At 60.4% G+C, this 27182-nt stretch overlaps 1 protein-coding gene across 1 annotated transcript; it reads left to right on the forward strand.

Annotated features, from left to right (window-relative positions):
- Positions 1–625: 625 nt before the first annotated feature.
- INTS3 (integrator complex subunit 3) lies at positions 626–26514 on the forward strand. The gene is made up of 30 exons (XM_054397028.1): positions 626–649; positions 2377–2460; positions 3498–3581; positions 6700–6813; positions 7140–7224; positions 8571–8637; positions 9889–10033; positions 11260–11389; positions 11649–11746; positions 11985–12176; positions 12323–12410; positions 12703–12782; positions 13844–13935; positions 14651–14757; positions 15274–15393; positions 16055–16184; positions 16402–16456; positions 16840–16943; positions 17425–17469; positions 17811–17930; positions 18065–18218; positions 19663–19731; positions 21363–21438; positions 22779–22892; positions 22967–23015; positions 23891–24058; positions 25490–25590; positions 25795–25867; positions 25943–26099; positions 26201–26514. The coding sequence occupies exons 1-30, from the start codon at positions 641–643 to the stop codon at positions 26276–26278; spliced, it is 2988 nt and encodes a 995-aa protein (XP_054253003.1). The 5' UTR covers positions 626–640; the 3' UTR covers positions 26279–26514.
- Positions 26515–27182: the final 668 nt, after the last annotated feature.

The raw sequence follows: 27182 nt of genomic DNA on the forward strand, positions 1-27182 counted from the left end.
CTGTCACCCCCCGGCCACCTCCGCCTCGGCGGGGTGCCTCCAGGACCCCCCTCCTGACAGGCCTCCCCCTGGGGGCCTCCCTTCCTCCAGGCTTCCTCTGGCACGCCCGGTGACCCGCTCCTCTCCCTCCCTACAGCCCACCCGGGATCCCTCCACGGCCCCCTCCTGATCCCCTGCACCCTCTCCTAGGGCCTGTCCGGTAGCACCGGGCACCCCCAGTACGGCCGCAGGCCCCAGACCTGTCCTAGTCAAAGAGCAGCCTCTTCACCCCTGCTGAGGGGGGCAGCCCTGCGACCTCCCCACCGTGTCCCCTGGGGTGAAGCTCCTGAGGAGGACACAGGGTGCCCCTGTCCCCTCCACCCTAGTGCTGGACTGGGGGTGCTCCAGAGAGGGGACACTTCTGATAACGCCCCCTCCTCATCGTCCCACGAGGAAGAACTGGGTGGGGGGGGCATCGCCAAGCAAAAAGTGGGGGGGCTCCTCTCAGGCCGAGCCCCCTAGATAGGGGCTGCCTTCCCCCCTCTTTTTCCCCCCTGCCCCAGCCATGGAGATGCAGAAGGGGAAGGGGGGAACAGCAGCAGCAGGAGGAGGAGGAGGAGGGAAGTTGCTGGTCTCCACTCTTCTGGATGCCAAGGATGAGATGGAGGAGGTAGGTGCCTGGGGCTTGGGGCAGGGGGGCTCCAGGGGGTGGGTTAAGGGCTCAGGCTGCTCCCCTTGCCCATCCCTGTGTGAGGAGGGGGCTCACTCCAAGCAGAAACCACTTTCCAGGTGGGGTCTCCATGGCCACCTTGCCCCAGACTTGTTTGTGCAGGGTAGCCACAGGTGGTGGAGCAGGACTAGGCTGGAGAGCTGGGCAGAGAGGAACCTCCTGAGGTTCAAGCAGGGCAAGTGGAGGGTCTGGCACCTGGGGAGGAGCAACCTTCTCCACCAGTACTGGGGAGGGGGTGACTTGCTGGGAAGCAGCTCTGTGGAGAAGGACCTGGGAGTGCTGCTGCCCTCTGCTCACCAGGCCCCAGATGGCACAGTGCTGTCCTGCTTCCCCATGGAGCTTTTCTTCCTGCACTGGGAAGAGAGACCTGATTTACAGGTGGGGATGGCTTGGGGTCTCCCCAAGACAACTGGGATCTGCTCCTGGTGTGGAGGAGCTGTGGGAGAGCTGGCCCTGGGTGAGGTGGATGCATTGCCCAGGCCCTGGTTTGCATCTGGCTCATAGAGTCAGCTCAGGGAGTGTTAAGGGCTCTTCCCAAAGCTGGTTTTTTATGGTGTGGGGTATCTGGGGCTCATGAAATGGTACAGCCAGCCATGCTGGCTTTCAATTCCAGGAGAAAAACAGGGTGGTAACAGGAATAGCAAGGCCTCAAGGTCTGGAAACTCTCCTTTGCCATTTGCAGGGTATTTATGTCCCTTCAAAGCACTCCTTGGTCCCCATGTGTGTTTTGGGTCCTGTCCAGGTCTGGACAGAATGTTCCCAGCTTTGGACCCATGGCAGCTGTGTGAGCCCAGTGTAGCTGAGAGCTACAGCTGGGCTTGGAAATCAGCTCCAGGCAACCAGTGTGGATCTCTTGGGATCCAGGTTGCTCCCACCTGGGTCTTTCCCTAAGATCATCAGGTCTGGGAAGGAGCCACTGTGAGTGGGGGAGCTCATGGGGCTCGTGGTGACAGATCCTGGCCAACACCAAACACCAGAAGGAGACTTTGCAGAGAACAGACCTTGCTTCACCAGCAAACCTTCCTCCTGTAGCTCTTAAACCACTGGAGAGCAGAATTTGCACCTCAAAGCCCAGTCAAGAGGGACAAACTTTGGGCATTAATCACGTTCCTGAGTGGTGATGGATTTGCTGTCGCCACTTTGGAGTTTCTTGTGTTAAAGGAACAAACAGGAAACAACAGAGAGTACACAGGAAAACCCTGAGTGACTGCAGCCATCCAGGGCCTGCAGTAAACAGGCTGCAGTGTGGGGAGAACAAGGCAAGAGAGACATGGAGCTGCTGGAGTGGGGCCAGAGGAGGCCACAAGGATGAGCAGAGGCTGGAGAAGCTCTGCTGTGAACACAGGCTGGGAGAGTTGGGGCTGTTCAGCCTGGAGAAGAGAAGGCTCCAGGGAGACCACAGAGCAGCCTTCCAGGATGTGAAGGGGCTCCAGGAGAGCTGGGGAGGGACTTTTAACAAGGGCTGGGAGTGCCAGGCTGAGGAGAGATTGAGACTGGAGATGAGGAAGAAATTCTTGAGAAGTGAGGGTGGGGAGATCCTGGCACAGGTTGCCCAGGGAGGCTGTGGCTGCCCCCTCCCTGGGTCTCTGCTGCAGCTCCTGGTGCTGGGGAGGGGCTCCACTGTTCTTGTCCTTCCCTGCTGGTCACATTTGGCTCTCTTGTTTCAGAGGCTGGAGAGGTGCGTGGGCATCGTGACGTCGCTGACCAGTGGCCTGTCAGAAAGGGAGGCCAACGATGCCCTCAATGCTCATGTAAGTGGCATCTGGAGAGGGGGAAGAGAGAGGGGGGAGAGAGAGGAGAGAGAGGGGGGAGAGAGAGGAGAGAGAGAGGAGAGAGAGGGGCATCCTGCCTGCCTGCAACCAGGGTCTGCTGGACCCACAGCAGCAAGCCGCAGAACACAGGCAGCAACTCAGAGCCTTGCAGCTCTCAGTGGTTCCCAGAGCTGTTAACCCTTTAACAACCCAAGTGTCGTGGCTCTGATCCTTGTCTCGTCACTGCCCACCTGCAGAGCAGCTTCTTGCTGCAGCCCAGCTGAGAGCCTCTCTCCACACAGGCAGAGGCTGTCCCTCTGCTGCTGCTGTTTATCTTTCTTGTGTGTTTGTGCACTCCTGCGCGGCTGGGATCAGCTTTTTCCTGGCCTCCACACAGCCAGACCACTGGAAAGGGCAGGTTCTGCCTTTCTGTCTAGGGCTGGAGCATTTATTTCTAACCCTGCAGAGTCTTAAAATACTCCCCAGTGAGCTGCAGATGTTACCCTATAAGGACAGCTGTGACACGGCCAGGGGCTCGCAGATATGTTGGTTGCATTTTTTTTCCTCCCCGGAACACCTTGGAGTCAGCTCTGCTGAGTTGCCTTCCCTTAATTGGGAAAACATCAGCCAACCTGGATTTCAGGGCACTGGAGCCTCATGAAGTCCCTCCCCACTTGGGTGAGCAGGTTGTAGAAGAGTCTGGAAAGAAGAGCCTGGGCAGGTCCCAGCTGCAGGACAGGGATCAGGGACCTGCTGCTGCTCTTGTCAAGGGAATGAGATATCCTGAAGTGGTGCCACTAAAACCCCTGGGAAGCTTCCAGTACCAAGAGATTTGCCCAGCACAAGCTTCACAGCAGGATGCAAACCTTGGGGAGACCCCAGCTGTGCTTTTATTCCCTTGTGATCCTGCTGGGAATTCCTCACGGGCTGCTGGCTGCTCCCTTGCCTTGTTTTGGTGGTCTTGAGAGGACTGCTGGTGCTTCCTCCAACCTCCCTCTGAGTTGCTCACCAACAGCTCTTGCATTTTTCTCTCTCAGATATGCAAAGGAACCCCCCAGCATGAGGAGATCTGCCTGGGTCTCTTCACCCTGGTCCTGACTGAACCTGCCCAGGCACAGAAGGTAAGAGACTGGCACCTGCTGGAAGCACAGAGAAGCTTGAGCCATCAGAGATGGTTGTTTTTCATTCCCTTCCAGGCAGCCAGGAATTGGGAGCTGTGGAAGTTTTGGGTCTCATGCAGGCACCAGAAGGCTCCTGGCTGGAGCCCTCAGTGTTTATTGTAGCAGGGCAGTGACTTGGCTTGGCTCCAGGGATGGAGCTTCTACCACTTCTCTGGGCAACCTCCTGCAGTGTTCCACCACCCTCAGTGTGGTGCTCCAGAGTGGATTTCCTGCTGGAAGCCAGGGGTAGATGCCTACAGAAGCAAGCCCCTGGGCTCTAGGGGGGGAATGTGTTCAGCTGCTAGAAAAGCTCCTCTGGGCTGTCCCCCTCCGTGGAGTTGATTTTTAGATAACTGAAACTGTCATTTTAAAATCCCAGTCCCAAAAGGTGAATGTTTTCTGTCCCAGAGATTCTGGCTGTGGATTTGATGCTGGAAACTGGGGAATGGAAAATGATACTGGGAAATGATGTGTTCTAGGACCAAAAAAAAAAAAAAAGTTCTCTTTGGAAAACCAAACGCAAACAAAAACGCTGCGGGAAAGGCTGAGTGGTGCTAGGGGGCTGTGTCTGGATGTCCTTCAGATGCTGCAGAGGGTTTGAAAGGGTTGGAGTGGCCTCTTGAAGCTGGTGGAGTGGCTGGTGGGGCTGTGCTGGACCAAGGGTGGCTCCTGCAGTGTTCCCTCCTGGCAGAATCACTCCTGTGAGGGCTGAGCTCTTTCCACGGCAGCAATCGATCTGTGCTAGCTCCTGGAGCTCCTCACTGCCTTGGCAGTGCTGGTGGGATGGAGCCTGGCACTGAGGGTGCAGCTCCCTTCCCCGTGGGAAGCTCCATCTAAACACGAGGAGGAACTTCTCTGAGGGTGGTGGAGCACTGGAGCAGGCTGCCCAGGTTGGTGGTGCAGCCTCCATCCCTGGAGTCCTCCAAAACCCTCTTGGGTGCCATCCTGTGTGACCTGCTCTAGGTGACCCTGCTCTGGCAGGGGGGTTTGGAGTGGGGGAATCTCCAGAGGTCCCTTCCAACCCCTACGTTCTGTGATTGTCCTGGGAGTCTTGGGGCCTGACTGCTCTTGGGCTTGAGCTGCCCTCCCCAGTGGGTGGGACAGGAGGTGGCAGAGCCCTTGCCCTGCCTGCAGTGCAGGATCAGCTGAAGCCCTCCAGGTCTCCTCCAGCCCCTCTGCTGCCAGCCAGGAGAGATCAGATGTGCTAAAGTTGTCCAGCTGAGAGGAGGGACACTTGACTACCTTCAAATATCCAAGTGACAGCAGCTGGCCATCAGCTCTCTTTCCCTCCCCCTTTAATTAAGGTGCTGCCCCCAGATCAGGGGGCACCGAGCCCTCCCTGTGCCCTCCCCGCTGCCCAGCGCTTCCCTCGCATCCTCTCCAGCAGCTGCCCATCAAGTCCCTCCTCTGCCCTGCTTCTGGAGCCTCTCTCCTCCACTCCATGGCTGTTTTCTTTTTCTTCTCCCCTGGTTTCAAGCAGCCATTTGTCATTTGTCCCTTCCTGTTAATTAAGTGGCCTGGGCGAGCGGCTCCAGGCTGCCGGCAGCGGGGAGGGGATGCTGGATTGTTGGCAGGAGTCGTGCCAGTCAGGTTCTCTCTCCACCCCTCCATGAGCTGCTGGAGCCCTGAAAGCCTTCTTCAGTCCTTTGGATCATCGCTGCCATCCTTGGGAGCTACTGGAGAGAATCCAGAGGAGGCTGGGAAGGTGCTGAGGGGCCTGGGGCAGCTCTGTGAAGAGCAAAGGCTGAGAGCTCCCTGGGGCTGAGAGCCTGAAGAGCAGCCCCAGAGGGAATCTTCTCAGTGCTTGGGAAAGCTTCTAAATTGGCAAAATATTCCTCTTGTTGGTGCTCCTGGGGGTGCAAGAAACCTCCTTCCTGGGTGCCAGGATTGTGCCAAGGCGAGGGGTGGTCCTGATTCCATCATCAAGCAGAGGAGGTGGGATCCAGGCAGAGTCAGGACCTGCCAACACCAAGAGTTGGTGTTTGGTGGTTTCCACACAAAACAGAAGCTTTGCCCAAGCCCTGGCAGCCCCCAGGGCACCTGGTACCCCGGGAGCCCAGCAGGTGATGGTTGTGTTTCTCTCCCAAAGCTGCTGCAGCCCAGGGAGATGTTGTGAATTCCTGGCCAGGTTGTCCTTTGCATGGAACCTTTGGGTCTGGCTCTGCTTTGTGGGTGTTCATTTAGCATTTCCAGAGCAATTAATGGCCCCAGATTGTCTCCACCTCTGGGTTCTGGGCTTTTGCCTGGGATGTTTTTGTCGAGATTTTGCACAGTGCTGGATGAGAAAGGGAGGAGGAAGCCAGAGCAGCATCAGGGAGTCTCATCAAAGAGATCTTCTGAGGCCTCATTATCTCTCTGGCAAAGGATGCAGGGACCAGACCCCTGCTCTCTGCAGTATCCTGACATTCTCTGGCTCAAATTAACCTTGCTGCAGTACCAATTAGCAAATTGCTTCCTAATCACCCTCACCCCCTGCTGTCCTGAGCAGAGGGCATTGGGGAGCTGCCCCCTTTGCTCCATGGCCTCTGGCTGCTGGAGGCACAGAATCACAGCTTCACAGGTGGCACTGGGTTGGAAGGGACCCTCCAAGGTCACCTTGTCCAACCCCCCTGCAGGCAGCAGGGACACTTCCAACTAGATCAGGCTGCCCAGGACCATATCAAGTCTGATCTTGAATGTCCCCAGGGACAGGGACCTCAGACACCTGTGTCAGCAGCAGGGGGCCTGGGGATGCTCTCCCTCAGCTCCTGCATCTCCATGGAGCTGCCGTGGAACTGAGCCATCAGCACAGGGCAGTGTCCCTGAGCCCCATGCAAGTGACTCCAGTGCAGTCCCAGTTCTCACTGGTACTGGGAGCCTGGAGCCCTGGGACCTTAGGTGACCTGGGCTTGACTCTTGGCTGATCCTTCCTGAAGCAGGGCCTTGGGGTGCTGGTTTGGGTCAGCCCCGGGGGTCTGCAGGCCTCGATGCTCTCTGAGGTCAGTTCCTTCGCTGCTGTTGGTCAGGCTTGGTGAGAGCAGTTGGTGTTTTGTGTCCTGGTCCTTCCCCTGTAACCACCTCCTGCCCCTCCCTGCTGCAGTGCTACAGGGACCTGGCCCTGGTGAGCAGGGATGGGATGAACATTGTCCTCAACAAGATCAACCACATCCTGATGGAGAAGTACCTGAAGCTGCAGGACACCTGTCGGACACAGGTGAGGAGAAGGTTCCCTGCCCAGAATTGCCCTTCCACACCTGCCAGCTGGAGGATGAGCACAGAGAGGTTGTGGAGCCTCCTTGTCTGGAGAGCTTCCAACCCCCCCTAGCCCTTGTGCTCCTGGGCAAGCTGCTGTGGGCACCCTGCTGGAGCAGGGGGCCTGGAGGAGATGACGCCCAGGGGTCCCTTGCCACCCTCCCATGCTGGCATTTGGGGTTCTCTGCAGCTGGCCTGCTCTCAGCTGCTCTCCCTTGCCACCCTCCCATGCTGGCATTTGGGGCTCTCTGCAGCTGGCCTGCTCTCAGCTGCTCTCTCTCTGCCCAGCTGGTCTGGCTGCTGCGGGAGCTGGTCAAGAGCGGGGTGCTGGGCGCGGACGGCGTCTGCATGACCTTCATGAAGCAGATCGCAGGTGAGTTGTGCCATGGCAGCCAGGTGACCCCTGCTGGAATCCCCCCCCAGCTCATGCCAGCAGGCTGGGTACTGTCAGCGCCCTTCCAGGGCTGCTCTTGACATCAGAACCAGAGCTGCCACGCAGCCAGGTCCAGACAGGCTTCCCCCAGCCGATGGGCACCGAGCCTGTCCCAACCTGTCTGGTGAGGAAATCTCCCCAGGGAGGCTGGAGCCAGGGATCAGCCTTCAAGAGTCTTCTGCTCCCAATAGCCACCATGGGTGAATCACCAAAGCCAGGAGGCTTCTGGCAGGTGCTGCCCAGCAGGAAGCTTTGGTTGCTGCTGCTGCCAGCACCCACCCCACAGCCCTGCACGAGGGCACCAGGAGCAGCAGCCTTAGCTCCTGCTCTGACCTCTGGGGTGGCAGGAGCCACATGTGCAGCTCTTCTGCAGCTCACCAGAGCCTCAGGAGGCTGCTTCACCCCCTGCAGTGTCAGAGGGTCCCCTGGGTGGTCAAGTCCCTGGCTGTCAGCCCTGCTCACGTGGACGCTGGAGCGGTGCCTGACTGCCTCCTCCGTGCTCTGTGCTCAGCACTGCTGATGTCCCCCAAGGAGGACAATGCTCCACCAGCAGCCCTGCTGCTGGGGCTGTGCTGTGCAGGCCCAGGCAGCCTGGAAATTGTCCTGTGTGCTCTTCAGGGGAGGAAGAGTGGGGAGGGAGGAGACAGAGTCCTGAGCTGCAGCCAAGCTGCCCTGGCCCTGCTGTCCCAGAACAAACAGAGAAGGACTGAAAGCTGCTGCTGGAGGCATCCCCTTGGTTCCCCTCCCTTGCACCTCCCTGCCTGGGGCCCCTGCTCTCCGTGGCTGTCTCACTGCTCACCACGTTTATGATGCTTCCATTGTTGTGATCCCATTGTTCTGACCTGCCTGCTTGAGACCTTTTCCATGCTCCTGCTCTGCTCCCTGCCAAAGGCCCACGCTGGGAGCTTGGAGCCACCACTTGGACACCTGGTTTGTGTGTGAGGCTTTGGCAATCCCTTGCAGATGTTGTTCCCCCTTTTTTTTTTGTTTGTTTGTTTGTTTTTTTTTAAACTCGGCAGCTGGAAATGTTTTCTCTTTTCCAGCTACTGAATCCCATCCCTTTCTGGCTTCTCTTTTTTTGCTCTCCAGAGGGATAATTTCTGACTCCATGTTCTCCCAGTCATAGAATGGTTTGAAGTGGAAGGGGCCTTGAAGTTCATCCAGATCCAACCCCCCTGCCATGGGCAGGGACACCTCCCGCTAGCCCCCAGGTGCTTGGGTTGAGTCTGGTGGTAGAACCTCAGCTGTTCATCTGATGAACTTTCTCTTCCCTGCTGGCCTTCCAGGTGGGGATGTGACAGCAAAGAATATCTGGTTGGCTGAGAATGTCCTGGAGATCCTGACTGAGCAGAGGTATGGCTGATGGAGAGGCCCTGCTGGAGGCTGAGGGGAGCAGGGCAGAGCTCATCCGGCTGCTGAGAGAGGCAGTGCTGGGGTGGTGACAGCCTGTGTGGGAGGCTGCTGAAGGGCTTCCTGCTCTAGAGACCTCTGTGTCCCCTCTGTGTGACCAAGCTGTGACACAACTCCCTAGCTGGGGGAGCCCTGGAGGGGTTTCGGAGCTGTGGTGCTGAGGACCATGGCTTAGCCCCGGCCTTGTGGAGTTAGAGAATGGTTGGACTGGAGGAGCTTAATCCAACCCAAAGCATTCAGGGGGGGCCCTGACAGGACCATTCCCTGAGGTGCAGCACCCAGTAGGTGCTGAGCCCTCCCCCTCCAGCAGCAGCTTGGCTCTGGAGCAGCAGCCAGGAATCTTCTCCGGGCTGTGGGGGAGGTTTTCCTCTCGGAGGAGTCGGATGCAGTTAATTGCCCAAAAAGCTTCCTGTGTTTAAACAGCTCCTGCCTCATCAGGGCTGCAACTTTAATTTGTTGTGGAGAGGCCATCTGGGAGGTATTGTCCTGTGGGCTCAGCATTGTCCTGCCTTGGCAAAGCAGCCACCAGCTGCTGATGAGCAGAATTCCTCCTGCGGCCCTGCCCCGGGCAGGGGCAGTGCTCTGACCTCTGCCTCTCACCCGGTACTGTCCCAGGAGCAGCAAATCCTCCCCAGGTTGTTCCTTACCCTGGTCAAACCCAGGGTTTCCAGCATTTATTTGGCCACAGCTGCCAGCCCTGGGGATTTTGATGCCAGGAGGAGCTGTGTGCTGCTGCTGTGAGTGCCAGCGAGCGCCAGCATGCATGGAGAGACCCTCACCCCAGGCTTGGCTGGCCTCTGGCTCTTCCCCCTGTTTCCTCTGTGCTAAACTCAACCCTTCCATTCCCAACCAGATTGAAGGCCCTGGCACCTCTTGGTGTCATAATCACAGAGTTGGGTGCTTGGAGAAGCCCTCTGAGATCATCCAATCCAACCATCCACCCAGCACCACCACTGAGCATGTCCCAAGTGCCTTTCTTGGTACCTCTGCTGGTGTCTCCCCTCTGCTGGTGCTCCTCACCCCAGCACCTTGGGGTGCTCTGTAGATGAACATCCTTGGAGGTGGCACAAGAGGCTGCCCTTGCTGTTCCCTTTCTGCCTCACTTTCCTCTGTCCTAGGTCTCTATATTTGCATCACTTCAGGCTGTGGGTCCCTCAGTGGTGGCTGAAGGGTCCCTGCTGGGTTCCTTTGCAGGGAGTGGGTGCTGAAGAGCAGCCTGCTGGTGGCCATGGCTGTCTACACCTACCTGAGGCTCATTGTGGACCACCACGGCACGGCCCAGCTGCAGGCCCTGCGGCAGAAGGAGGTCGACTTCTGCATCTCCCTGCTCCGGGAGAGGGTGAGCAGGGGAGGGGCTGGCAGGGAGAGGAGGCCTTGCTGAGCCTTCCTTCTGCTGGCAGTGCCCACGTTGCTCCTGCAGCTGGACATATGAGCTGTGGCTCCCCAGGGCTCCCTCCCAGCTCTCTGGGGTGTGAGGCTGGGAGTGGCTTCTGAGGTGCAGCCTGGCGGAGATCATCCAGTCCAACTTCTCTGCTAAGCCAGGTTCATCTAGATCAGGTTGCACAGGAATGTGTCCAGGTGGAGGTAGAGGTGCTCCAGGGAACTCCACAACCTCTCTGAGCAGCCTGTTCCCAGGGCTCCAGCACCCTCACACCAAAGAGGTTTCTCCTGAAGCTCAAGTGAAGCCTCCTGGGTTCCAGTTTGTCCTGTAGAGAGGCAGAGCAGCTGCTTTGAAGGACCTGCCTCATTTCAGCCTCTCTCATCCGTGGCACAAGAGTTGCAGTGAGGGTGGGGAGACCCTGGCACAGGTTGCCCAGGGAGGATGTGGCTGCCCCCTCCTTGGAGGTGTTCAAGGCCAGGCTGGATGAGGCCTGGAGCAGCCTGGGCAGGTGGGAGGTGTCCATGGGACACGACGGAGGGGTTGGAACTGGCTGATCCTGAAGGTCCCATCCAACCCATTCCAGGGTTCTATGGAACCACCTTTCTGGTGCTGTGGCATCTCAGTGCTTGTGGCTTACCAAGCCCATCCCCTGGGGGAGGCTCTGAGGGTCCTCACAGGCTTACAAGGAAGTCAGCAGCCAGCTCCAGGCCACTCTTTAGCCTGCATCATGCAGGAGAAGCCACCAAAGGTGGCTGCAGGTAGCAATCTTCACGTCCAGCCCCGTGGGCAGCGACAGCTCTGCAGCATCCTGCCCACTCTGCCCTTCCTCCTTGACCAAGTGTCAGATCTTTTAACTTCAGAGCCTGGCTGCAGTCCTGGGGAGAAAGGGGCAGATTTATGGCTGCTTTGTTTGCTTCCCAAGAGCAGAACATTTTAAAATAGCTGCTGACCTTCCCTGCTGCCAGCCCAGCTCGCAGGAGCTGCTGGCTTCAAAGCAGGGGCAGGAGTGGAGACATTGTGCGAAGAGTGAATCATCTGGAGCTGGTGGGAAGGGTGAAGGACTCCCTGTTCCTCCCTTCCCCTCCTCCTGCCTCCCCCACCCAGGGCCTTCTCCCTTCCCCCTTCTCAGAAGCAGGTAAAACACTAAATGAGGTTTCTTCCTCCTTTTCTTTTGTCTCCCCCAGTTCATGGATTGCTTCATGATTGGCCGAGACCTCGTGAGGCTGCTGCAGAACGTGGCAAGGATCCCCGAGTTCGAGCAGCTCTGGAAGGACATCATCCACAACCCCCAGGTCCTCAGTGCTCAGTTCACAGGTGGGCAGGGTGGGGTCAAGCTGAGCAAACTCCTCTGGTGGGAGGTGTCCCATGGCAGTGGGGTTGGAACTAGATGACCTTCAAAGTCCCTTCCAACCCAAAGCGTTGTCCAGTGACCCTAGGAGATACTTTCCAGCCTTGGGGGAGTGGAGCTTCATGCTCCGAACTCAGCTGGCTGCAGATGCTGGCAGGTCCCTGCTGGATGCCCTTTGTGCTGTGTTGTCCCCACAGTACAGGGCCACCTCCTGTCCCTCCCTAGGTGTCCTGCAGCTCCTCCAGTCCAGGACCTCTCGCAAGTTCCTGGCCTGTCGCCTCACTCCCGACATGGAGACCAAGCTGCTCTTCATGACCTCGCGGGTAACTGCCTCATGCCCCCCCTCAGGGCTGTCCTCTGCCTGTGCCACAGCTCCCTGCCTGCTCCGCGGCACCCCACTCCCACACTGGCACTGGGCGTGGAGGGAGGGCACAGGGCAGGGCAGGTGGGAGCAGAGGAGGAGCAGAGTGTGGAGGAGGCCGCTGGGGGGCCCCAGCCCCAGCCCCCAGCAGCCTTGGCCCAGCCGCCTGGGCACCGACCGCGCGCCGGCTGTGCCCGCAGGTGCGTTTCGGGCAGCAGAAGCGGTACCAGGACTGGTTCCAGAGGCAGTACCTGTCCACCCCCGACAGCCAGTCCCTGCGCTGCGACCTGATCCGCTACATCTGCGGCGTGGTGCACCCCTCCAACGAGGTGCTGAGCTCCGACATCCTGCCGCGCTGGGCCATCATCGGCTGGCTGCTCACCACCTGCACGGTGAGCGGGCACGGGGGGGGGGCGCCTCCCACCCCTTCCCCCTCTGGCCAGGGGGGCCCCCAGCACCCGCCTTGCCCTGCCTGTGGGGCAGGGGGTGCTCAGTGCTGTGCCCGTCACGCGCTTGGCCGTTTTGCTCTCTCCCCCAGTCCAATGTTGCTGCTTCCAATGCCAAGCTGGCACTGTTCTATGACTGGCTCTTCTTCAACCCCGAGAAGGACAGCATCATGAACATAGGTGGGTCCTGGGGTGGCGCTCCTGGGGCCAAGGGAGGGGCTGGTAGGGCAAGCCCAACAGATCATCTCCAAAGGGCATCGGCCCCCTGCCCTGCCCAGGGTTTGCTGCTGAGGAGAGGAGGCTGAGAGGAGACCTTCTGGGTCTCTGCAGCTCCTGGAGAGGAGGCTGGAGCCAGGTGGGGGTTGGGCTCTTCTGCCAAGGGACAGGGCAAGAGGAACTGGCCTCAAGCTGCCCCAGGGGAGGTTTAGGTTGGCCATCAGCAGCACAGGCCCCCCTGCTCTGTCTCCTCCAGAACCTGCCATCCTGGTGATGCACCACTCCATGAAGCCTCACCCTGCCATCACTGCCACGCTGCTGGACTTCATGTGCCGGGTGAGGGTCCCCTGCCTGAGGAGCTGCACGATGGGGAGGGGGCTGATGTGGGCTGGGAGAGCGACCCCTGGCACCTTCCTGGTCGCTCTTGGCACTGATGGGCCGAGGAGACTACTCAGGAGTGTCGTTAGGGGACAGTGTGGAGGGAACAGCCCCAAGCAGCTGCACAGAGGCCACGCTGGGCACTGGGTCAGGCTGGGGCTTGGTTTATCCTCATCCACTTGTCCCTGGTGTGCAGCAGAGTGGAAATGTGCTGGCCAGGAGCTGCTTCCGTAGGGACTGCAGCCAGGTCCCTGGGCTGTGAGCTGCCTGTGGCTGGTGCAGCAGCACCGTGCTGTGGGTCGCTGCTCTCCCTTCTCTGCCAAGACAGAAGCTGGGAGCAGGCCAGTGCTGAGCTGCATAGCTCCCTGAGGGCCACCCCTGCTCAGGAAGGGTAGGAACAGCCAGGCAGGACACGTGGCTCCTCTCCCCAGAGGGCTGCAGGACCAAGACTCATTGCTGCTTGATGCCACAGGAAGGGAACTGCAGGAGCCCCTGGAGGCAGTAGTGCTGGAGCTGACAAAGTCTCATCTGGCTGCTGTTCTCCAGCCCCCACAAACCAAAATCCTGCTCCTCCCTTTGCCCCTCCATGTTCCTCAGTGGGTGTGACAAGCCCTGCAGAGGAGCTCGGTGTCCTCAGAGCATCTTCAGCCTGCCCTCACCTGAGGCTGGCTGAGGGAGAGTTCTCCTCTGCTGGTCTGCCAGGAGCAGTGTCAGGCTGTGGACACTCAGCCCAAGGATTCACCTGCAGCTGTCACTGCTGCTTTTGAGGCATGGACCTGGCCAGCCCCAGAGCTTCTCACAGCTCATGAGGCAGCATTTGGGTGTTCTTACCTCTGGAAGGTGCACCAAGGTAGAAAAGCCAGAGGCATGGACCGGTCCCCCTCCAGCTCTCCTGCTGCGCCTCTAGGTCAGCTGAGCTGTGTTTGAGTCCAGGGTGACCCAAGAAGCTGACTGGTGGCCTTTGCTGTGTCCTGCTGGAAGGCTTCATGGCACTGATGTGCTCCTTCTCCTGCTTGCAGATCATTCCCAACTTCTACCCTCCCCTGGAGGCTCACGTCCGGCAAGGGGTCTTCAACTCCCTCACCCACATCGTGGAGAAGAGAGTCCTTGCGTAAGGCAGCTCTGGGCCCTGCTGCAGCTGCACAGCTGGGCCAGGCTGGGCAGGGCCTGAGCAGCCTGAGCTGGTGGGAGGTGTCCCTGCCCTTGGCAGGGGGCTGGAACTGGATGATCTTTAAGTTCCCTTCCAACCCACCCTGTTCTGTGATGCTATGAACTGCTGCACACCATTGTTCCTGGGTCTCCCCAGCCTAGGCCAAATGACCCCCAGGCTCTGGAAGGGCTGCAGAGGACATTGGTGTTGTGTAGGAACCATGGCAGAAGCCTTAGTTGGGGCTTTATGGTGCTGAGGCTCCTCCTGGGAACTGTTCCTGGAAGGAAGGGAGTGGATGGGTTAGGAAAGCCCAGGCCACTGTGCTTCAGATGAGATGTCCCCAGCCCTCTCTGGTCTCTAAGCTGGTGGAAGCAGCCTTGCTCATGGTGCTCCAGCCTGCAGGCAGCTCCTGCATCAGCCACATTCCCCTCCCAGGGAGCTTCCCCCACTTCCCATGTGCCTTCTGGTGGCACAAGTCCCGATGGTGGCAAAGTGAGGGAACCCTACTTGAGCTGCAGGAAGGGAGGTGGGACCTCAGAGCTCGTGGTCCATGACAAACCAAAGCCCTGATATAAGGGAAGAGATCCTTGGCATGTCCACCAAGGAGAAGTTATGCCATGAGGCTCCATGTCCCAGCTTGTTCTCATCTCCTTTCCCCTTCCTGCCCCCACCACAGACACCTGGCCCCTCTCTTTGACAACCCCAAGCTGGACAAGGAGCTCCGTGCCATGCTGAGGGAGAAGTTCCCCGAGTTCTGCAGCTCTCCCTCACCCCCCATCGAAGGTAGGGAGCAGGGAGGGGGTAGAGGGAGGCTGTGGCAGGTGCTGCCTTCCAGAGGTGGGACTTAGCCCAGCTCCCTGCAGCCCTGTGGAGGGCTGAGCTGGGACTGTGGGGAGAGGAGGGCTGGGGCTGGTAGGGGGCCATGGACTTCCCCAAGCCCCTTGGCCTCGTGGGGCTGGCAGAGCTGCTGCCCTGCTCAGGAGCTCAGCCTCTGCCAGTGGCCTGGGTGAGGCCTGAAGCACCAAGGGTGCTGGGCAGGTCAGGTGGAGAGTGGTCCCATCCTGCCATACCTGGCCCCAGTCAGGCATGAGCTCAGTGCAGTAACTTGGGAGGGTCCTTCCCCTCTGGGAGCTCTCCAGGGTCCATCGCTCAGCCCAGGCTCTTTCTGCCCCTTCCCAAGTGCTGCTGGCTCCTTGCTGGGGCCTGTCTGTGGGTGGTGGCTCACAGGCACAGCCTGTGCTGCCCTGGCAGTTCCCCAGCACCTCACTGTCTGCTCTGACCCCTCTGTGGCTCCTGCAGTCAAGATTGAGGAGCCTGTTTCCATGGAGATGGACAACCACATGGCAGAGAAGGAGGACAGTTGCTATGACAACGCCGAGGCAGCCTTCAGTGATGATGAGGAAGATTTGAGCAGCAAAGGTGAGGAGCGCAGCCAGCTGGGCACCAGTGCTCTGTAGTGCTTTGCCCCTGTGCCAGGGGCTGCTCATGGACACCTTCCCTTCCTGTTGGAGGATCTTCTGGAAGCACAGTTCCTGCAGAGCCCCCTTCCCAGCAGCAGCAGCAGCCAGATCCCCTTCTGGAGATGCAGGTTTCCTTCTTTGCAGGAGGTGTTGAGGGCAATGTTCTACTGCTTCCCCATCCCTGACAGCCTGACTTGATGGATCTGATCCAGATCTGTGCCTGAAGGGCTGTTGGGCTTCATCTCCTTGTCTGGTTATTCCCTAGAGCTCAGACTCTTCCCACACAGCCCTTCCCTCCCACCCCTCTGTCAAAATCAGAGTCATGGAATGCACTGTGCTGGAAGGGGCCTCTGAAGCTCCCCCAGTCCAACCCCTTGCACTCAGCAGGGACATCCTCAACCAGAGCAGGTTGCTCAGAGCCCCATCAGGACTGACCTTGAATGTCTCCAGGGATGGAGCCTTCACCACCTCCCTGAGGACATGCTGCTTGTCCTGGGGTGGTGACAGCCCCCACAGCCCCACTCAACCCCTGCTGCTGGGACAGAGGTTGCCTCCAGGACTTCCTAGATGCAGCAGCTTGGGAGACTCAGCTGCTCCACTGCTGCTTTTCTCTGCTGCAGGGAAGAAGAGGGAGTTCAGGTTCCATCCCATCAAAGAAACCTTTGTGGAGGAACCTGTTGACATCACCCCCTTCCTGGACCAGCTGGATGAGTCACTGAAGGATAAAGTCCTGCAGTTGCAGAAGGGAAGGTTGGTGTCCTCTGGTCATGTTCTGCTGCATGGACCACCATGCAGGGCTGCATCAGCAGGGCTGCATCTCTGCAACGTGTGGCCTGGCACCAGTCAAAACCAGTCCCTGGTCCTAGGGGGTGTGCCAAGCAGAGGCAGCTCAGCACAGAGCCCCTCTTGGCCCTGCCCTCGGTGTCTTCCCCTGTAACTTGGATTTCCTCTTGTTTTTGTGCTCCAGTGACACGGAAGCTCAGTGTGAGGTCATGCAGGAAATCGTGGATCAAGTCCTGGAGGTAACCACAGAGCTGGGGAGCAGCCCTGTGCCTAACTGGAAAACCAGAGCAGCTGCACTGGTGCGGGCTGGGCAGCCTGAGGACATTCAGGGGAGGTTTGGGTTGGACATGAGAATGAAATTCTTGACTGCAGGAGTGGTCAGGGACTGGACCAGGCTGTCCAGGTTGGTGGTGGAGTCCCCAGCCCTGCCTGTGTTCAAAAAGCATATGGCTCCTGGGGACAGGGTTTGGTGGCCACGGTGGGGTTGGGTTGATGGTTGGGCTGGATGACCTTGGAGGTCTTTTCCAACCTCAGTGGTTCTGTGGTTCCTTCCCAGCTTGTGCTTGCAGGCTGGGTTTGAGCTCCTGCTGTCTCCTCTCACCCCTCCCCTTCTCTCCACCAGGAGGACTTTGACTCAGAGCAGTTGTCTGTGCTGGCTTCCTGCCTGCAGGAGCTCTTCAAGGCTCACTTCCGTGGTGAGGTTCTGCCAGAAGAAATCACAGAGGAGTAAGGATCTGCTCTTGGTGTCTCACCCTCTCACTCTGCCACCTGGGCTTCTCCCAGTCCCATGGCCTTGGGCTGTGCTCAGGCAACTTCCCTGGGAAGCAATCCAGGGCCTCCTGATGGCAGCAGCTGCCACAGCCAAGTGTGAAGGAGTCCTTCCTCCTCCTCCCCACGGGTGCAGGCACCCTGCTGCTGCAGGCCCCTGTGGCAGAGCTGCTTAGGTGATGCTCTGGTAGCTTCTGGCCACCTGAGCACGAGGTCCTAAATGCCCAACCCAGCTCTGTGCAGCTTCTCTGGGGTCTTTTGGAGCAGGGCTTGGATTCAGAGCTGCTGGTTCTGTTTACAGCTTCATTCCTGGCTCTTTGTGAGCTGGGGCTAACACTTGGTGGCCTGAGGACCACCACAAGCTTTTCTCTTGCCATTCCTGGGGTGACACAGAGGGTGGGGAGTGCCCAGAGCTCTGACCACTGTGTCTGTCCCACAGGTCCCTGGAGGAGTCAGTGGGGAAACCTCTCTACCTAATCTTCAGGTAAGTCCACTGGGAAAGATTTGCTCCTCTCAGGGCTGCCTCCAGACCACCACCACCACTGTGATCCCCCTGGGGTCTGCTTCTGCCATGTCCCTTCTTGTCCCAGGGCTGACCCCACAGTCAAGAAGAGTTTGTTGCTTCCTTCTGCCCCCTCTTGTGTTTCGTAGAAAGACTGAAAATGCAGGGAAGCCACAGCTGCTCTGTGGGTCCCTCTGGGTGGAGTTTGTTGGGTCCTGACCCTTCAGCTGCTGCACATCCTCTGCAGAGGTGTCCAGGGTGGCCTGGGAGCTGTTTGTGGTGTCTGGGGTAACGTGGCTGTCTCCTTGTCCCGTCCCCCCAAGGAACCTCTGCCAGATGCAGGAGGACAACAGTGGCTTCTCTCTGCTGCTGGACCTCCTGTCAGAGCTCTATCAGAAGCAACCCAAGATTGGCTACCACCTCCTGTACTACTTGAAAGCCAGGTAGGGATGGTGGGGAAGCTTTGGAGCTTCAGCTTGGCTCATGCTGCCCCCCAGGAGCTGGCTCGGTGCCATCCCAGCACCAGCTCCTGGGGCCTTGCTGTGGCACCTCCCTCACCTCCATCCTTCTCCTCCAGCAAAGCTGCAGCAGGGAAGATGAACCTCTATGAGTCCTTTGCCCAGGCCACACAGCTGGGGGACCTGCACACCTGCCTGATGATGGACATGAAGGCCTGCCAGGAGGATGATGTGCGCCTGCTCTGCTACCTCACCCCCTCCATCTACACCGAGGTGAGGCAGGGCCCAGCAGCCCCAGGCTGGGGCAGGAGGGGAGGAGGCAACCCCTGGGTCACAGCCTGGAGCTGGAGCTGGAGCTGGAGCTGGGACAGAGCTGCGGTTCCTGCTGCCAGGACCTGCCAAGCCTCTTGCTGCACTCCAGAGCTGGGTGTAGAAAAGAGCTCCAGGCTGCTCCCAGCAAGCATCCCAGGATCTCTGGGCTGCAGGGAGTGGTGCTGGGGAGGGTGGGAGAAGGGAGGGAGGGCAGCAGCTTGGAGGGGTCACAGCTCTGCCTGTGCTTTCTCATTCCCTGGGAGGAATGAGCTGGCCCTGCTCCTCCTCCCTTCCTGGCTGGTTCAGCAGGAACATCTGCTGGGCCCTGAGGCCATCCAACCCCTTCCTCCTGAGGCTTCTGTGGGGAAAGAGGCAGAGCAGCAGCCTGGGGAGAGGAACCTGCAAAGAGCTGGCACTGTCCCACATCCCAGCAGGGGGTGGGGCAAGTTGGATGTGGTCTGAGTTCTTCCCCATGAGGGTGGAGGAGCACTGGAACAGGTTGTCCAGGGAGGTGGTGGAGGGCCCATCCCTGGAGACATTCCAGGTCAGGCTGTTGATGAGGCTCTGAGCAACCTGCTCCAGCTGGGGCTGTCCCTGCTGACTGCCACGGTTGGATGTGTGGCCTTGAAAGGTCCCTTCCCATCCAGTGAGTTCTTGGGTTCTGTGACATCAGAGGAAACTTCTTCCCTGAAAGGGTTCTCCAAGCCTGGCCCAGGCTGCCTAGGGAGGTGGCTGAATCCCCATGCCTGGAGGGGTTTGAAAGCTGCAGAGCTGTGGTGCTGAGGCCCATGGCTCAGCCCCAGCCTTGCCCGAGTTAGGGAATGGCCTGGGTGAGCTCAAAGGGCTTCTCCAACCCATCCTGGGATTCTCTGCTGTGTGCTCTGGGGGTGGAATCCTGCTGCAGAGCAGCTCCTTGGGGTTCCTCAGCCTCCCCCTTTTTGGGGGTTCAGACTGTTCCTGCCTCTGTGGGTGCAGTGAGCAGCTCCAGGCAGGCAGAAGGTCCTGGGAGCAGCCAGAGCCGAGTGCTGCAGCCACAGCTCACTGCTGCCAATGCTCCTTGGCCTTTTGCCCCCTCTGTTGGCTTTGGGGTTTGTTGGGTGTTTTTTTTTTGTTTTGTTTTGTTTTTTTTAGTTCCTTGAATTGCTGCATAAAACATGAGGCCCTGGTGAGAAATCCAGCAAGGATAGGGAAAACTTGGGCATTGTTAACCCCTCTGCCCTGGCTGATCTGTGCCCAAGTGCAGCTCTGCTTGCTCTGGTTGCTGACAGCTGCACCTGGCAGATCCAGACCTTTCCCCAGCTTTGTTGCCCTGCTCTGGACCTACTCCAGCCCTTCAGCATCTCAGCTGTGAGGACAGGAGCCTTGTGTCTTTGCTGAGCTTTGCCTTGCCCTTGTCCTGCTGCAGTTCCCAGACGAGACCCTGCGGAGCAGTGAGCTGCTGAACATGATCGTGGCTGTCATAGACTCCTTCCAGGTGAGGAGGGGTCTGGGCTGGGGGCAGCACATTTCCCCACGTGGCAGGAGTTGTCTGCTCCACTCCCAGGAGATTTAAACCCAAACTTAACCCATCTGAGGTCTGCTCCTCAGCCCTCCTTGGCCTCATTCTTGAGGGAGAGGCTTTGAGCTTTGCAAAGAGAAGCCCCAAAACCTCAAGGAGCTTCAGGAGGCTGATTCCAATCTGCTTCTTCCAAGGGATCTCCCTGGAGGAAATGAGGGAGATCTGCTCTGATCCCTCTGGAGTTGCACTGGCAAAAAAAAAAAAAAACCACAGCCATGGCTAATCAGTAGCAGTGATTATCAGTAATTAAATAATCAGCAGTGTGACCCCTTGGCAGGGAGGTGCTGAGTGCTGGGGGGTGGGATGCAAAGCTTTGGGCACATCAGGATGTGCAGGAAAGGTGCAGGCAGTGCTGAGACCCCACCCAGCTCTCCCCACACTGGTGGGAGATCCACTGCAGGCTGACCAAGGCCTGCTGGAAGGAGCCTTTCCCTGTGGTCCTGCTAAGCTGCCATTAAGCAACCCAAAAATAGCTGGGGGGGGGAGGTGGGCAGCAGCAGGAATGCTGGGCTGCATGTTTCTGCTGTCTGGGCTGGTCTGGAGCAGGATCTGCTGATAACCCAGGGACTCGCCCTCTCCGTGCTCCATTCCTGGCCAGCTGCTTTTCCCAGCTGCTCAGGGGCCAGGACTCCTCACCAGCAAGTTTGGCTTGGCAGCCTGAGCTGCAGACTGGGTACAGGAAAGGTTTGAGCCATGGTGATGCCCTGACCCCCTCCATGGCCCTGCTGCTGCTGGGCTCTGCCCCGGGTTTGTTTTTCCCAGCAGAGCCCTGCGGCGTTTCCTCTCCCCTCCCTTCTCCTCTCCCCTCGTTCCTTCCTGGCATTCTTCAGCTCTTCCCCCACCATGCTCTGGCTGCCTGCCCCCCATGCCCACCCCACGCTGGGGTCTGTGAGTGGGGCAGAGCCTCCAGCACTTTGCACCTGGTCAGGCTGCACCCAGAGGCTCAGGAGCAGGGAGGAAGGGAGGTGGGACCCAAAATGTTCCTTGGAGCTGAGCCCAGGGACAGGGAATGCTGCTCCTCAGCTGCCACCCCTGCTCCAGTGGATCCCACTCCCCTGCTTCCACCTCTCCCAGGGATGAGGCAGCACCCTGTGTCTGGGTAGTGTCAGCTCCTGTGCTGCAGACCAGAGATGTTCCAGGGCCACCAGCAGAGCTCTGGGATTGTTGGGAGCTTTCCCAGCAGGCTGCTGAGCCCTTCCCATGGGCTTTGTGCATCTGTTGACAGAACAGCCTGGGGCACAAAGAGCAGATCCCAGTGGCATCCCAGCCTGACCTGGCCTGTGGGCATCTGCTGGCCATCCTGGGTGACACTTGCTCCCCAGCCTGGGTGCTGATGTGTGAAGCCATCAACCTCCAGTGACTTCCTGCTGCTGCTGCTGCCTCTCCCTGCAGCTCCTTCACCCAGCTCTGATCTGTGAGCCACCTGCAGCCCCAGGCTCCTCCAGAGGAGGCTGACGGAGGCAGAGCTTCCCTGCTGCTCCCACACCTTAGGAGAGGCTTGTGCAGGGCCAGGGGCATCCCCCTGATGCCACCTTCTCTGCCCCCAGCTGCAGGAGCTGATGTGCCATGTGGTGATGGGTAACCTGGTGATGTTCCGCAAGGACTCGGTGCTGAACATCCTGAGTGAGTAGCACCAGGGGGCAGCTGGGGGAGGCTGGAGGGGGTGGCAGAGAGGTTCCTGGGCCACCCTCAAGCCTTTCCTGCCCTTCACCACCCCTCTGCTGTAGAGAGACCCCAAATCCCTGCAGGGCATCCCCAGCCTCCCTGGAAAGGGCCTCTCAAGATCATCCAAGTCCAACCACCAGCCCAAGACCACCACGACCCTCTCTGATCTGGAGGGCTGTGGCCTGTGCCAAGCTGGGCAGGATCAGCAGTGCCAGGCAGGGGCACACCGATGGAGGAAGAGCCTGGCAAAGGCTGGCAGCTCCCACGAGCTTCTGAGAGGGACTCCTGGGCTGGAGTCCTGCCAGGGGCTGGGTTTGCTCCTGGTGTTGCTGTCGCTGCTTAAAGGCTCAGCAGCCCTAAGAGGCTTGGGCTGAGCAGGGTGATCCAGCTGGGTGCCTGATGGGCTTTGGGCTGCTTTGGGAGCCCTGGGGCTGCAGTGCCAGGCAAAGGCTGACCCAGGGCTCTGCAGGTCCTGCCTGGGCACAGGGGAAAGAGGAAACATGAGAGAGAATCATGGAATCAGTAAGGTTGGAGAAGCCCTCCCAGATCACCAGCACCACCATGGCCACCAAAACCATGGCCCCAAGTGCCACGGCCACACCTTTCTTGAACACCCCCAGGGATGGGGACTCCACTACCTCCCTGGCAGCCTGCTCCAGTCCCTGACCACTCTTGCAGAGTGAGAATGGTTCCTGATGGCCAACCTGAACCTCTCCTGGCACAATTTTGGGCCATTTCCTCTCCTCCCATCACCTGGCCCTAGGCAGAGCCCACCCCAGGGGCCCAGTTCCTCTTGTTGCCCTTTGGCTCACATCTGGGCAGGAGCTGGAGCTGGCTGTGGCCACAGCCCCCTGGGTCAGGTGGGTTTGGGCAGAGCCAAGGCTGGAGCAGGGGCTGGGGTCAGCAGGTGGGGAGCAGCCCCAGCACCCTGCTCCAGCCTGGGTGTTACACAAGCTGCAGGCAGTGGGCTGAGCCTCGTTAATTAAAGAGCCTCATTAATTGCCTTTGCTCTGAGCAGCTGCTGGAATGACTTTGCAGCTCTGCCACCTGTGCCTCAGCTGGCAGAGCAGACCCCAGTGCCACCTGCCAGGTCCCCCAAGGCCCCTGCTCAGCCTTGGCACTTGTGGTGCAGCTCAGGCAGCTGCCCTGGCACAGCCTGGACCCCAATCCTCTGTCTTTGGGCACTGTGCCCTGCTCCAGTGCCCTGCTGTGGGCGGAACACGGGGCAGGAGCAGCACAGTCCTGGGGCTGCCCAGGTGCCCTGCAGGTTCCCCTCACCCTCCTGTGCCTCCCCACAGTTCAGAGCCTGGACTGGGAGACCTTTGAGCAGTACTGCACCTGGCAGCTGTTCCTGGCACACAGCATTCCCCTGGAGACCATCATCCCCATCCTGCAGCACCTCAAGTACAAAGGTGAGCAGCCCCTGGGGGCACAGGCCAGGGCATGGCCCTGAGCTGCTGTGCTCACTGTGTCCCTTCCTTTGCAGACCATCCTGAGGCCTTGTCCTGCCTGCTGCTGCACCTCAGGCGAGAGAAGTAAGTGCCAGGGGACTGCAGGGCACCTCTGGCCACAGCCTGTGAGGAGCAGAGACTGAGAGCCTGGAGAAGAGCAGCCCCAGAGGGCATCTGAGCAGTGCCCAGCAAGAGCTAAAGGGTGGGGGGCAAGAGGCTGGGGCCAGACTCTGCTCAGTGGTGCCCAGGGACAGGGCAAGGGGCACAAACTGGCACCCAGGAGACTCCATGAGGAGAAAGTTGTTTGGGGTGAGGCTGCTGGAGGCCTGGAGCAGGCTGCCCAGAGAGGTTGTGGAGTCTCCTGGTGTGGAGAGCTTCCAAACCCCCCCTGGGCATTGTGCCCCTGGGCAAGCTGCTGTGGGTGCCCTGCTGGGGCAGGAGGGTGCAGGAGGTCACTTCCCACCCTCCCATGCTGGGATTGGAGGATTCTGGAATAGTTTCTTTCACCTTGCACATCCTGGAGCTGTCCCCAGCCTCCCATGGGCACTGCCTTGGCCTCAAGCTGTGCCTGCTGGGGTGGCCTGGGCACTGCCCTGGTTCCCAGCAGTGCAGCACATGAGGCTCCTTTATCTGCTCCCAGCTCCAGCCCCTGGCACTGCAGAGCCCGGCAGGGGCCTGGGCCAGGAGCCCTTTGCCCATGGCAGGGAGGCAGTGGGGCTGGCACAGCCGGGCACTGGGGGCTGGGCAAGGAGCTTGGTGGCAGCTGCCCCTCGGCCCCTGAGCCTGGCACCTATGCTCCTGGGGCTCCTAAAGGCTGCCAGGTGGTGCTTGTGGGAGCTTGGTCCCATCCCAGCCGTGCCAGGGCTCCCCTGCCACGTCCCTCTTGGCGCGGCCCAGGCTCAGGGGGGCAGCAGTGGCTGTCCCAGCCGCCAACCCCTCCTGCCCTGCCCTTGCCACAGGCCCAGCGAGGAGATGGTGAAGATGGTGCTGAGCCGCCCCTGCCACCCCGGGGACCAGTTCACCACCAGCGTCCTGCGGCACTGGGGCCTCAAGCACGACGACCTCCTGGCTGAGCACATCAAGTCCCTGCTGATCAAGAACAACAGCCTGCCCCGCAAGCGCCAGAGGTGCCCCTGTGCCCCCTGTGCCCACCCTGTGCCCACCCTGTGCTTCCCCTGCCCCGCAAGCGCCAGAGGTGCCCCTGTGCCCCCTGTGCCCACCCTGTGCCTCCCCTGCCCCGCAAGCGCCAGAGGTGCCCCTGTGCCCCCTGTGCCTCCCCTGCCCCGCAAGCGCCAGAGGTGCCCCTGTGCCCCCTGTGCCCACCCTGTGCCTCCCCTGTGCCCCGCAAGCACCAGAGGTGCCCCCGTGCCCACCCTGTGCTTCCCCTGCCCTGCAAGCACCAGAGGTGCCCCCATGCCCACCCTGTGCCCCCGTGCCTCCCCTGCCCCGCAAGTACCAGAGGTGCCCCCTGTGCCCACCCTGTGCTTCCCCTGCCCCGCAAGCACCAGAGGTGCCCCCGTGCCCACCCTGTGCCCCCCTGTGCCCACCCTGTGCCTCCCCTGCCCCGCAAGCGCCAGAGGTGCCCACCCTTTGCCCACCCTGCCCCACAAGCACCAGAAGTGAGGGCCGGGGCCCCCCTGCTTCCCCTGTGCCCCTCCTGCTCCACAAGCAGCAGAGGTGAGGGCCTCCCCCGTGCCCAGTGCCAGCCTTTATCCGGACTCTGGGGTCCAGCACTGGGCTCTGAGGCAGCTCCTGGCCCGGGCACAGCTCTGTGCTGGGTCCCTGCTGGCAGCAGGGGTGGGTGGGGAGGAGGAGGAGGAGGAGGAGGAGGAGGAGGAGCTGCTCCAGCAGCCTCTGCAGGCCCTTTGCCGGGGCGGGAGGGACCTCTAGTGTCCTGGGCTGGCAGAGCAGCAGCTGCCACTGCTGCCACCCCTGCCCCCGGGGTCCCACCCGCACCCCGGGGCACAGAGCTGCATCCAGCCCAGTGCCTGGGACAGCTTCACCAGCCCCTGTGCCCTGGGCACACACTGGGACGGTGCCCAGTGCCAGCAGTGTCTCAACCACCCCCGGGGCCACTTCCTTGCTCCCCAGGGAGGCTGCTGGGGAATTCTGCACCCTCCCAGTCACCGGAGGGCCCCCACAGGGCTGCTCCTCCCACGGGGACTCTGCTCAGGGTCCAGGCCTGTCCCACTCTAATCCCAGGTCATTAAGGGGCAGCCAGCTGGGGCCTGGCTGTTGGCAGCACCCAGGGTGGTGGCACCACGCTCCTGGGGCTCAGCACAGGGCACTTAGTGCAGGATTGATCCCCTAATTCCTGCTATGGAGCAAAGCAGCCTCAGGACACCCTCCGGGTGCTGGAGAAAAGCCCTGCTCCTCCCCATCCCTGACCCCCTGCCCTGGCTGCTGGGGGGCACCATGAGTGGCAGTGCCCCACATCACCTTGGGGGCCATGACACTGTCCCCCTTACAAGCAGGGGGGGGTCCTGCAACCTGCTTTGGCGGGGGCCAAGCTGGGGGAGTAGGGTGCAGACTAATTGGTGCTGCTCCTCCCCCCTCAGCCTGCGCAGCTCCAGCAGCAAACTGGCACAGCTCACCCTGGAGCAGATCCTGGAGCACCTGGACAGCCTCCGCCTCAACCTGACCAACACCAAGCAGAACTGTACGTACCAGTGCCCAGCCAGTGCCCAGCCAGTGCCCAACCACCCAGGCTGGGCCCCACCGCCCATCTCCCTTTGGTGCGAGGTGCCTCTGGGGCACACAGGAACTGGGAAGCTCAGTTGGGTACTGGGAACCCCTTGCACCTAGGGGGGTGCCCTGCCTCCTGTGCCCACCCTGGGGTCTGACTCTGCTGCTCCCTTGGCAGTCTTCAGCCAGACGCCGATCCTGCAGGCGCTGCAGCACGTCCAGGCCAGCTGCGACGAAGCACACAAGATGAAGTGAGTGCAGCCCCTGCCCCGGGCCTGGGGACGCAGCTCTGCGCCCACCCCCCACCACCTCCTGCTTCCTTCCAGGTTCAGCGACCTCTTCTCGCTGGCAGAGGAGTATGAAGACTCCTCCAGCAAGCCCCCCAAGAGCCGCCGGAAAGCTGCCCTGGCCAGCCCCCGCAGCCGCAAGAGCGCCGCCCAGCCTCCCAACAACGAGGAGGAGTCGGCGTCCAGCAGCGCCTCGGTACGACCCCCGCACCACCCCCCCCGGGGGAGGAGCAGGACAGGTGTGGGGTGCCCCCTGCCCGCAGATCACCCCCCTCCAATTCCCCTTTTCTGGCACAGGAGGAGGAGGACACCAAGCCCAAGCCGGCCAAGCGGAAAAGGAAAGGCTCCTCCGCCGTGGGCTCGGACAGCGACTGAGGCTCCGCCGCCCCTCGGCCCCTGCTGCCCCCGGGTCCTGCTGCAGAAGCCATCGGTGGGAGGAGAACTCACAGACCCCCCCCCGGATCCTGCAGTGGACTCCCACACCAGCCCCTCCCCACTTGACTTTTTAGCTCCTTCTTTTTTAATCAACGCCTGAGGAGGGATCAGAGTGCGACCCCCGCACACACCCAGGACCTGGCTCTAGTCCCTGCCCCCCGGGGCTGGCAGGGGCACCATGGACAGGGGTCCCCTGGAGGGGACTTGGCAGCACCTGGAGGGGAAGGGGGGGCATGGGGGGGGGTGTGTGGAATCTCACAGGTCCCTTATTTTCATACAAAAAATGTAAATAAACGGTGGGGGGGACAAGGACACTTGTGTGGGGACCTGGGGGGAGGCAGCAGTACCCACTGGACCCCGCCTGGGCCCCAGCTTGGCACCCACGGAAGTGGGGGCTGCTGTGACCACTCCCCTTCCCCCCACCCTGCCCGGCGGCTTTAGGGGAAAAGCAGCACCAAAACTCCATCCATTTTGTACTGAAATTCACCTTCTTGTGCTCCGGGAGCTCCCCGGGGCCAGCAGCGGCTCCCACGTCCCACCCCACGGAGCCTGCCGTGGCGTGGGGCTGCCCCGGAACCGGGGCATTGCCAGGTGTGTGTGTGTCCCGTCCAGCTCCGAGCTGGAACGGGAACGAATCTGGGACGAGGCTAGGCTGGGAGTACGGCTGGGGGCCACAGCAAGGGGAGGACGGGAACAGGGCTGGGAACGGGAGAGGGGTGTAGGGAGAGTGGGATGGGCACAGGGACAGGGTGGGGGGAACCGTGGTGAAGGGGTCGGTGCTGGAGAGGGGTGGGAGCGGGACAGGGACACAATGGAGGGGATGGGGTTGGCTCGGTGGGGCCAT

The sequence above is a fragment of the Indicator indicator genome, chromosome 40 (assembly GCF_027791375.1).
Source record: "Indicator indicator isolate 239-I01 chromosome 40, UM_Iind_1.1, whole genome shotgun sequence".
Lineage (NCBI taxonomy): Eukaryota > Metazoa > Chordata > Aves > Piciformes > Indicatoridae > Indicator > Indicator indicator.